The following is a 10,924-nucleotide window of genomic DNA, read 5'->3' as shown; positions in this document are numbered from 1 at the left end:
CCCGGCCGTGCTCACGCGCCGCTCCGCCGCCGCAGAAGTGCCTGCGCCTGGACCCGGACGCGCCCGTGTGGACCTCCAAACAGCGCGTGCTCTGCACCCTCAACCACAGCCTGCAGGACGCGCTCAACTACGGCCTCTTCCAGCCGCCCTCGCAGGGCCGCGCCGGCAAGTTCCTGGACGAGCAGCGGCTCCTGAGGGAGTACCCGCCCAACCCCGACACACCCCTGCCCTACCTGGAGGTGCGAGCTGGGGGCGCGGGGCGAACTCTCACTGGGTTGGGGGGGGGGAGGCATGTCGGATGAGAGGCGTGTGTAATGTGTGATGTAACAGGGTGACGGGTGTACACATGTAAGGAGTGCATGTGGTAACAGTGTGTGGTGTGAGTTGTGTGCACAGTGTGGTGCAAGCAGTGTATCTTCAGGTGGACAGTGTGAGTGGTGTAAGCAGTGTGCATGGTGTGTGCACAGGATGTGGTGTGACAAGGGTGTGCATATAAACTGTGTGGTGTGAGCAGTGTGTTTGCAGGTGAACAGTGAGTGGTGTTCCCAGTGTGTGTGATATGAGCAGTGTGTGCAGTATGTGGTGTGAGCAACAGGTGTACAGGTGAGCAGTGTGTGTAGTGTGTTGTGAGCAGCGTGCGTGCAGTGTGGTGTGAGCACTGCGTTCATTGTGTGGTATAAGCAGCATGTGAACAGTGTGTGCAGTATGTGGTGTGAGCAGCAGATGTACAGGTAAGCAGTGTGTGCAGTGTGGTGTGAGCACTGTGCCCATTGCGTGGTGTGAGCAGCATGCACAGTGTGTGGTGTGGGCATCATGTATGCAGTGTGGTGTGAGCAGCAAGTGTGCATGTGAGCAGTGTGCATGGTGTGAGCAGTGAGCACAGCTGTGTGAGGATTGGGTGTGAACAATGTGAGGGCTGGGAGCAGTGTGTGGTGTGAGCAGCATGTGAGCAGTGTGTGCAGTGTGTGGTGTGAGCAGTGAGCACAGCTGTGTGAGGATTGGGCGTGAACAGTGTGAGGACCAGGAGGAGTGTGTGGTATGAGCGTGCTTCCTGTGTGCACTCCAAGTCTTCTGAAGACAGAATCTCCTTGGCTGGCTCTCTGCCCTGAAAGGGTGTGGATCCCTTGCCAGCCAGCCCTCTGTGGTCAGGGAGTGGGTAAGCCTGGGAGGCACTGGGGTGAGCGCTCTCCTCACTGGGCTTGATAGCTGTCACTCTGGGAGGGCGGTGGGGTGGGATGGGGGGCAGGGCTAGGAGGGTGAACCTGGAATTGGGTCTTAGAGGAAAGCAGATTTTCTGAGGAGACCCTGGGGCTGGGGCTGAGGAATAAGAATGAGCAAGTGTGCCTGAGCCAGAGGTGGGGGTGGACCACCATGTGGGCTCTGTGGTCACCATAGTGGGGCCTGCGTGATGGGCTGCTACGTGGTTCCTTGTAGGCTATGGGCCTGGGCATACACTGAGTTTGTGGGGCACTGGCGGCCATCACAGGGTGTGGGTGAACTGGTGGCCCCGAGGGCTGCTCTGCCCCTCCTCCCACAGCCCATGGACCCCGCTACTCACCCCTCTTTCCTGAGCAGTTCCGTTACAAGCGACGAGTTTATGCCCAGAACCTCATTGATGACAAGCAGTTTGCAAAGCTTCACACAAAGGTAAAAAGTCAATCACCACACAAGGACCCCAGAGACCGCCTTGTCCTGCAGAAGCCCCACCTTAGCTTCTTGCTTGCTTCCTTCTGGAGGTCCCCCTTGCCTAAGGTGACCAGATGTCCTGCTTTTGGTGGGACAGTCCCTATTTTTAACAATGTTTCCCATGTCCCACGGCGTTTTTAAAAAGTCCTGATATTTGGAAAGAATGCATGACAAGCTAGGGTATACGATTTTCGGCTGTCATGTGGCTATTTCGCCAAGATATGAGTTTTATCAATGGTGTCCCACTTTACCAATGTTAAAATCTGGTCACCTTACCCTTGCCCCAGCACCCCTGAGTGTATGCCACTCTCCCAGCCCCAGCTCGGCCTGCCTCTGCCTTGAAGAAGCAGGCCTGTGGCCTGGGTGAGGAGGGTGCAGTTGGCGCTGTGGTTGAGGATTATGGGAAGGGCTGGTGGTGGAGCAGGGCTGGGGAGGAGGCCAGCTGGTGTGAGAGGTAGGATGAGGGTTCCTGTGTATCTCCCCCGGGAGGTGTCGCTGTTCCCATGGGAGGCAAGGAGCCTGAGTCCCAGAATGCTTTCTCCGGACAGGCAGCCTTGATCTCTCTCCTTGCCTGTCCCCATTCCTATCCGTGGGTGACCTGGGTGAGCTAAGCCCCATATCTGCCCTGTGCTCGGTCCTTCTCAGTGGGGAGTGTTAGGGCTATGGCTCCCCAAAGAGTGACTTTGGGCTCTTCGGGACAGGCAGGCTGGCCTGTTGGCCCAAGAGGGGGGCCAGGGGCAATGGTGAGGTTGGGTGAGACTCCCTTCGGTGCTCAGCCAGGGTCCCTGGTATTGGTGAGGGTTGCCTGGCGCCCAGGCCAACAGCCGGCGGCTTTGAGGATCGGGCTGGGCAAGCTTGGTATGGGAGGAGAGGGGTGGTTGGATTTAGGTGACACAGTGGGTGACTGGAGACAGGTGGCTGGTGGGCAGGGACGTGGACTGACCAGCCAGTGTGTGCTGCAGGCAAACTTGAAGAAATTCATGGACTACGTCCAGCTCCACAGCACAGAGAAGGTGGCCCGTCTGCTGGACAAGGGACTGGACCCCAACTTCCATGACCCTGATTCAGGAGGTAAAGGTGGGGCAGGGAGGTCTTGGAATTGTAAGCCCTGGAGGGAGGGCCTGGGCATCACCTCTGCCATTCTCTGTCCCCTGTCTGGTTCCAGAGTGCCCTCTGAGCCTTGCTGCCCAGTTGGACAACGCCTCAGACCTGCTGAAGGTGCTGAGGAATGGTGGGGCCCACCTGGACTTCCGCACACGTGATGGGCTGACCGCTGTGCACTGTGCCGCCCGCCAGCGGAATGCTGCCGCCCTGACGGTCAGCAAGGGGGCCTGGCGGGTGGGCAGTTGTGGGGGCAGGCAGTGCACACCGCACTGGGCGCTTAAGCTTCTTCTCCCCAGACCCTGCTGGACCTGGGGGCGTCTCCCGACTACAAGGACAGCCGTGGCCTAACACCCCTGTACCACAGCGCCCTGGGGGGCGGGGATGCGCTCTGCTGTGAGCTTCTCCTCCATGACCATGCCCGGCTCGGGGCTACAGACGAGAATGGCTGGCAGGAGATCCATCAGGTGGGGCCTGGGGCTCACCGGGATCTGAGAGCTGGACAGCCACTGCCGCTGTCTGTGGGTGTGGCCAACACTGTGGGGAGGCTCTTTCCTCTGTGGGTGGGCCCTGTCCCTGTCTGTGGGCTGGGTTTACCCTGCCTGTGAGCTTGGCCACCCATGACTGTGGTTGGGCCCTTTCCCCTGCCTGTGGGCGGCATGGACTAATTGCTGTCTGTGGGCGGAGCTGGCTCTGCCTGGGGGGAGTAGCCTGGCCTCTGTCTGGGCGTGGCTGGGCCAGCACCTTCTCTGTACCCAGGCCTGCCGCTTTGGCCACGTTCAGCACCTGGAGCACTTGCTGTTCTATGGCGCCGACATGGGAGCTCAGAACGCCTCCGGGAACACTGCCCTGCACATCTGTGCCCTCTACAACCAGGTCTGTGTGCTCATGAGCACCCAGCAACACACTGTGTGTTTACACATGTGCACACACGCCCTGTCAGCTATGCACATGTACAGTGATGTGTATACTCACATGTACTTATGTGTCACTTCAGCTGGGCACATGTATAATGAGGTGTGACTGCATGTGTACATGTATAGTGAGGTGTCACACACGTGTCTGTCACTTCAGCTGGGCACATGTATAATGAGATATGACTGCCTGTGCACAGGTGCAGGGAGGTGTGCCTGGGTCACTTCGGCTGGACACATGTATAATGAGATGTGGCTATGTGCCTGGGCAGTGAGGTATACTTCTGTGTCATGTCAGCTACACATACACAATGAGGGGACTACATGTGTACATGCATAGTTGCACACTTGTGCATGCATGTCACCAGATATGTACATATGTAAATAATTTAAGACTGTATGTGTACATGAACATTGAAGTGTGACTGCTTACACATGCATGCCTGAATGTCACATCAGCTGTGCCCATGTGTGACTGTACATGGATAATGAAGCATGATTACCTTTCTCGTATGCAGACACGTCTCATCCTCTGTGTAAGTGAGACTTCTGTGCACCTCCTTGCTTGTGTGCCCTTACAGTGAGGCGTGAATATCTGCTCCACGCCGGAGGCTTCCATCCCAGGTCACTTCTAGTGTGAGGGAGTCGTAACTGCCCTGTTGCCTCGTGGACCTGGGTGTGAACACTGATCCCTGGCACACACCTGTGGCAAATGTACAAACCTGTGTTTTGACTGTGCATGTCTGTGTGCACCAGGCCTGCTTGCGCATGCCACCTTACACAGTCATGCTCCAACACGGGGTGTGGTGAGTGTGTGCGCCTGTAGACCTGCCTGGCACTGCGGATGGGATGTGTGTGCGTGTGCTCAGGCTGAGGGGCAGTGCCCCACCAGAGCCCATCCCTCTGGCCCTCACCATCCTGACCCCATCCCCCGCCCCCTCTCTTCCCAACCTCCCAGGAGAGCTGTGCCCGCGTCCTCCTCTTCCGTGGTGCCAACAAGGATGTTCGCAATTACAACAGCCAGACAGCTTTCCAGGTACAGTGGGCTGAGTTCGAGGCCACACCTCAGGGGTCCATCTGTCTCCCTGTCCATCTGTGTCCATCCATGCTTTCTTTGGGCGATGGGAAGCCATTGGAGTCCCTCATTGCCCTGGGTGGGGTGCAGGAAGGAGGACAGAGGGGACAAATAAAGGGGCCCCAGAGTCCCTTTCTTGACTTCTTTCCAGGGAGAAAGGGCATTTCTTGGGCCAGGAGGTGTGGCCAGATTCCTAGGGGCAGGAGGCAGAGACTGAGCTGTCACAGCCCTCTCATAGCTTGGGGTGACCCTGGAACAAGGTCTCTGATAGTGGCCACATCTCTGGACCTCGGGAAGAGCCTAGGCACTGATCTCAGGGCGTGGGCTCCAACTGGAAGGACAGTTTGGTTTCAGAAGGAGCCGTCTTGCCAGTGGAGTGGAGAGGCCTGTTTGAAGCTTGGTGGTGTCTGTGTGTGGCCTGCTAGGTGGTGACAGGGGTTGGGAGGTTGGGAAGGGGTTGGACACACCACCTGCTAGGCTGTGCTCAGGATATGGTGCAGGGTGAATTGAAAGTTCCAGGTGGAGGTGGTCAGTGCCCAGCACAATCAAGAAGGATCTGGGCCTGAAGGGTCCCCTCAGTCCTGGCGAACTGGGGTGGTGGTCACCCCAGGAATAGGGGAGTTAGACTTGGGAAAGGGGAAAGGGGTGAGGGGTCTGAGGAAGGACTGAGGAGGGGAAGGAGCCTGGGAAGGGTGCAGTATGTGTGTGGGGTCTGGGAAGGGGTGCGGTATGTGTGTGGGGTGTGTAGCATGACTGTGTCCCCGGGGTATCATTCGGTCTCAGAGACCCTGCAGCTCAAATCAGGAATATTGGCAGCATAAGAGGTGGTTTTTCTGAGGGACCAGGCTCTGGGCTGTGTCCTCCCCCACCAGTCCTTCACTCCTGCAGTCCTGCATACCCTGGGCTCACCTCTGCCCCCTTACGGCACCCAGTAAGTGCTCAGCTGTGGCTTCTGCACTCCCTGGGTGACACACCTGTGCCCCACCCTCTGTGCCCCAGGTCGCCATCATTGCTGGGAACTTTGAGCTTGCTGAGGTCATCAAGACCCACAAAGACTCCGATGTTGGTGAGTGCCTCCTGAATGTGGCCTTTGACTCCCCCCAGGTCCCCCACCTTGCTGCCATTGCTGCTCTGGGGTCAGTGGTCAGTGGCCCTGGAGGGTGTGGGGCGGGGCGTGTGAGTGTTTACATGCATGGCCAGTGTGTCCTGTTGTGGCGGTGTGAGCTCCTGAGGCCCATGGGGCAGCACAGGGACAGCAGCATGGAGGGGAGCTGTCAGTCTGCCCCGGGGTGCAGGGGTTCTGGACCCACCCCTGGTGTGTGGGACTGAAGAAGAAGAGCAGGGTGGAGCAGAACATCCCACATCCCCCCAGCCCCTGCCTGTGCGTGGACTGGCAGAACCTCAGGAGAGACTGACCACACAGGGAAGTCCTTTCCTGACCCCTTGGTGTTCCTGGCACCTGGACTGTGCTGCCTCTGGCTTTCTGACTCCCGACTCCCTGCTCTGCCGTGAGCCCTTCTTGGGAGGGTGAGGGGGGTGGACAGACGGGCTGGGGTCATCTCGCCTGGTTCTTAGGTAGGTTTAGGGCTGGATTTGGATTTCAGGCTGATATGAAGTGAGCAGCAAGCTCCCAGGGAACAGCTGGTCAGGTCGTAGCCCCAATATCCAGGTCAGAGCAAGCCTTGCTGGGAGGACAGCTGGGCCATGGGGCCCTGTGGAGCTGGAGTCTGGGTTCTCGTGGTCAAATGGTCAAACCGTGGTAAGGTGTGGGGTGCGGGGTGAGGGGTACGTCAAGGCTGAGGTTGCGGTGAGGTCTGGGCTGTGGCCAGCTGGCAGGGCCCTGCTTCGGGAGGACCAGCCCCTATGTTCTGGTAGTGGGAGCCAAACTGGGTCTTTTCATGACTGTGCCCCTTTGTCACTTGGGCCCCTGGGGACAAGGGGTAGTAGATTGTGGTGGGGGCTAGGGCCGGGCAGCAGAGCTTGTCTGAGTCACCCTTGCCTCATGGGTACACAGAGGGCTGCTTTTGCCGGGCTCACTGATCAAACACTGGCCCTGTGACGGTCAGGAAGGCTTGGGGTCACCGTGGGAGGCAGTCTGCCAGGCCTTGCACCCTATCAACCGCTCAGACGTGGTCAGCCTTGAGCTTCTTTTATTTAGCGGGCCAGAGGACCGGGCATTTCCAGCCCCACTCATTGAGAGGTAATATGGGGCTGCGAGGGGTCAGTGGCCAAGCGGGCTCACAGGTCATCACACTACCCAGGCCTTGGCCGGGTCTGCACATGGCCCCCTGGCTCCTTTCCTAGGGGTCCACCAGGGTCTATCTGGGGACAGGACGGCTGTTGGAACCTCCTCTGCTTTCTCCTGTTGCCCCATCTTTTTGGCTCCCCCCTTCCTTAACAGATATGTACTCTCTGAGGGCCACCACACTATGCCGCGGGCCACCACACTGCACTCTGAGAGGCATTACACTGCTCTCTGAGGGTGATTACACTGTGCCTTGAGGGTGATTACACTGCTCTGTGAGGGTCAGTACACTGTGCTCTCTGAGGGTGATTACACTGTGCCTTGAGGGTGATTACACTGCTCTGTGAGGGTCAGTACACTGTGCTCTCTGAGGGTGATTACACTGTGCCTTGAGGGTGATTACACTGCTCTGTGAGGGTCAGTACACTGTGCTCTCTGAGGGTGATTACACTGTGCCTTGAGGGTGATTACACTGCTCTGTGAGGGTCAGTACACTGTGCTCTCTGAGGGTGATTACACTGTGCTATGAGGGTCATTATACTTTTCTCTGTGGGCTGGGAACCTTTCTCACTGGAATTTGGGTCAGTTGACCAGCATACCTGTCATGCCGACTGATAGGTCTCGGGGTACAGAGGCTGTGGTTCGGTGACTGCCCTGGGGACCATTGGCCCACTCAGTGCTGCAGCCGATGCATTTTGAAATGTGGCTTCATTATGGCAGATCTGGCTCCGGACCACAGTTCCATTGGCTGTCAGTAATGTTGGCGAGACTCGCCTAGCTGTATGGTATCACACAGCTGCCTACTCCCCAGAGGTTGTCACCACCCTAACAAGAGCACAGACCAAGTCCCTAACCCACTGCCAGTCAGGCCATTCCAAATGCAAGACCCCACATGTATTTCCTGGACCGTCGCTCTCTCTGGAGCAGGCCGGTCACCTCTCTCCCAATGAGTGGCCCTGAGTATGCACCGATGGCCTATGGTTAGCAGTCTAATGCTCCGTGCCCCTGCAGCTGTCACTCCTTGGCCTCCACCACCTAGTAACTGTGTGTGTGTGAATCTAGATACCCTGTGTGGGTGGAGTCTAGATACTCCGGTGTAGGTGGAATCTGGATACATTGTAGGAGGAGTCTACATAATCTGTGTGGGAGTATAGGTACTTGGTATAGGTGAAGTCCAGATACTCTGTGTGGGTAGAGTTTAGATACTCTATAGGTGGAATCTGGATGCATTGTTGGTGGAGTCTAGATACTTTGTGTGGGTGAAATCAAGATACTCTGAGACCACATACTCTGTGTGGAGTCTGGTTACTCTGTGTGGGTGGAGTGTACATGTTTGTGGGTGGAGTCTGAATCCTCTGGGTGGGTGGGAGCACGCAATGGCCTCTGTATCTTGTTTCCTTCCTTCAGGTGACATCTGTGAGGCTCACGTATGGCATATAGTGTATCGGAGCATCATTTCTTGTTAATTAAGGCTGAGTAGTGGTCCACTCTGTGTGTCATGTTTTCCTACCCCTCATCTGTTGCTGAGTGGACACTTGGTTGGTTCCACCTTTAGCCCACAGTGGGCCTTGGGGTGCAAGCCCCTCTGTCAGCCCCTGGTTTTCATAGCCTTGGTGTGGACTCAGGAGTGGAACTGCTGTGGTTTGTGGTGACTCTTTGTTGGTTTGCTGATGATCCACTCCAATGTTTTCCACAAGCCTATGCCATTTTCAATCCACGGGGCAGAGTTTCTGTTTATCTGCTTCCTCCCCAAAACGAGTCACTTCATGTTTTGTTTTCCTGAGGACAGCCATCAGCTGGGGGTGAGGCCATATTTCACTGTGGTTTGATTTCTGCCTCCTTGATAGCATAGGGTGCTCAGCATCTTTCTTGGCACTCACTGGTCACTGATAGCGTCTCTGCAGATCGTCACTTTGGGTGCCTGCACACTTTTTCAGGGTGCTGCCTTTTCTTTGCTGAGTTTTAGCTCTTTGTAGACTCTTACAGTTCAATGGCTCCCAGATAGTGGACTCACGTTGTAACTTTGGGCAGTTTTCTCGATAGAGCCTCTGCTGTGCGAAGGGCTCGTTCTGATGGTTTCTTTGACCCGCTTTTCCTTTGTTGCACATGCTATTGGTGGTGTGAGCAGGAATTCATGGACGGAAAGGAGGCCACCCTGAAGCACCACCCTGTTTTCTTCTGGGAACATGTGGCTTAGCTCTGACCTTTAGGGTGCGGTCCATTTTGAATGCGCTTTAGTGATATGAGGAGCGACTTCATTCCTTTGCATGTGCAAATCCACGTGTCCCAGCGCCATTGGTTCCTAAGACTGTTCTCTCCCCCAACAGACAGACTTGGCACCTTGATGAAGGTCAGCAGGTGCAGATGGGTGGGTTTCCTTCTGGACGCTCACCCTGTGCTGGTGGTGCAGTCTGTCTGTAGACCAGTTGGAGGCCATGCTGGTCACTGGGCCATTCGGGTTTTTTCAGCTGGGACTTGTTCTTTTTCAAGATCGCTTTCCCTTGTCAGGGCCTAGAGAGGCGTGGGAGTGAACACAAGGCTTACACACTCACTTACGGACTCTCGTGGCTTTCCCAGGTCCCCTGGGGTTTTCCAATGAGGGTCACCGCTGCCTGTAGACATGGAGGGTTTTACACTTCTGCTGTATGCTTTGTCAATAAACTTTTATTGGGGCTCAGCTGTGCCCATGTGCTTATGATAAAGTGGCAGGTCCTGATTGGCTGGCCAAGCTTCATGCTCACTATGCCCACTAGCTGGCTCCTTTCTGAAGATGTGTGATGACCTCTGTTTCTGATGTGGTCACTAAAGATGGTGCCCGGAAGAAGCTGGCCTGCCTGGCACAGCTGTCCTGAGAAAGATCTGAGGCTGAGTGGTTTGAAAAGACAGAGCTCAGGGAGTGGGGGCGCCTTCTCGGGGAGCAAGAAGTAGAGGCAGGGAGAGCCAAGGGTGACTGGGTCCATGCCCTTGGCAACCCCTCCAGATGCACTCAAGACTCTGCACTAACCCTCGGGTGAGGTGGCCACCCACACTGACTGCCTCATATCTCATCCACCCACCTTCCCCAGTACCATTCAGGGAGACCCCCAGCTATGCGAAGCGGCGCCGACTGGCTGACCCCAGTGCCTTGGCGTCCCCACGACCACTGCAGCGCTCGGCCAGTGACATCCACCTGAAGGGAGAAGGACAGCCGGCCGCCTCGCCCGGCCCCTCACTGCGGAGCCTCCCCCACCAACTGCTGCTCCAGCGGCTACAGGAGGAGAGAGACCGGGACCGGGGCACCGACCACTCTGTGGCCAGGGGCAGCCAGAGCACCATCAGGTAGGAGTTGGTTGGCCCTGGGGGTGTGGGGCTCAAGATTGGGCTCCAGGCCCCCAATCCCTGGATGGAGAAGCCTAGAATTCAGGATCCGGTCAGTGGTAGGTTACCCCACCTGGTTACTTCTCTGGTGAGGGTGTGGCCAGGCCTGTGGTTTAAGAAGGTCACTGCAGTGCTGGCCATGAGGGCAGGGGCTGGGGTGAGGCTGGACCAGGTGTGGGCAGGGACTTAGAGACAGAGCTACCTCTCCAGGAGGGCTTGCCCTGCCCCCCCGCCACCCTCACCGCCCCGCCGGGTCTGCACATGGCCCCCTGGCTCCTTTCCTAGGGGTCCACCAGGGTCTATCTGGGGACAGGACGGCTGTTGGAACCTCCTCTGCTTTCTCCTGTTGTCCCATCTTTTTGGCTCCCCCCTTCCTTAACAGACATGTACTCTCTGAGGGCCACCACACTATGCCGCGGGCCACCACACTGCACTCTGAGAGGCATTACACTGCTCTCTGAGGGTGATTACACTGTGCCTTGAGGGTGATTACACTGCTCTGTGAGGGTCAGTACACTGTGCTCTCTGAGGGTGATTACACTGTGC

At 56.9% G+C, this 10,924-nt stretch overlaps 1 protein-coding gene across 1 annotated transcript in view; it reads left to right on the top strand.

Moving 5' to 3' along the window:
* Positions 1-11: 11 nt before the first annotated feature.
* The window catches only part of SHANK3 (SH3 and multiple ankyrin repeat domains 3), a gene marked incomplete at its 5' end in the record, with an annotated part of 43,041 nt that continues 32,128 nt past the window's right edge, over positions 12-10,924 (top strand). Inside the window, 9 exons of the mRNA XM_045290616.1 lie at positions 12-239; positions 1,576-1,647; positions 2,649-2,757; positions 2,852-3,003; positions 3,087-3,254; positions 3,547-3,663; positions 4,660-4,737; positions 5,776-5,842; positions 10,087-10,339. Of these exons, the coding sequence (XP_045146551.1) occupies positions 12-239; positions 1,576-1,647; positions 2,649-2,757; positions 2,852-3,003; positions 3,087-3,254; positions 3,547-3,663; positions 4,660-4,737; positions 5,776-5,842; positions 10,087-10,339 (1,244 nt within the window). The remainder of the gene's footprint in view (positions 240-1,575; positions 1,648-2,648; positions 2,758-2,851; positions 3,004-3,086; positions 3,255-3,546; positions 3,664-4,659; positions 4,738-5,775; positions 5,843-10,086; positions 10,340-10,924) is intronic.

This window comes from Echinops telfairi, unplaced genomic scaffold (genome assembly GCF_000313985.2).
Source record: "Echinops telfairi isolate 266 unplaced genomic scaffold, ASM31398v2 ScPeMD7_2;HRSCAF=8, whole genome shotgun sequence".
In the NCBI taxonomy this organism is placed as follows: domain Eukaryota; kingdom Metazoa; phylum Chordata; class Mammalia; order Afrosoricida; family Tenrecidae; genus Echinops; species Echinops telfairi.
This window is presented reverse-complemented; position numbering and strand designations above follow the sequence as displayed.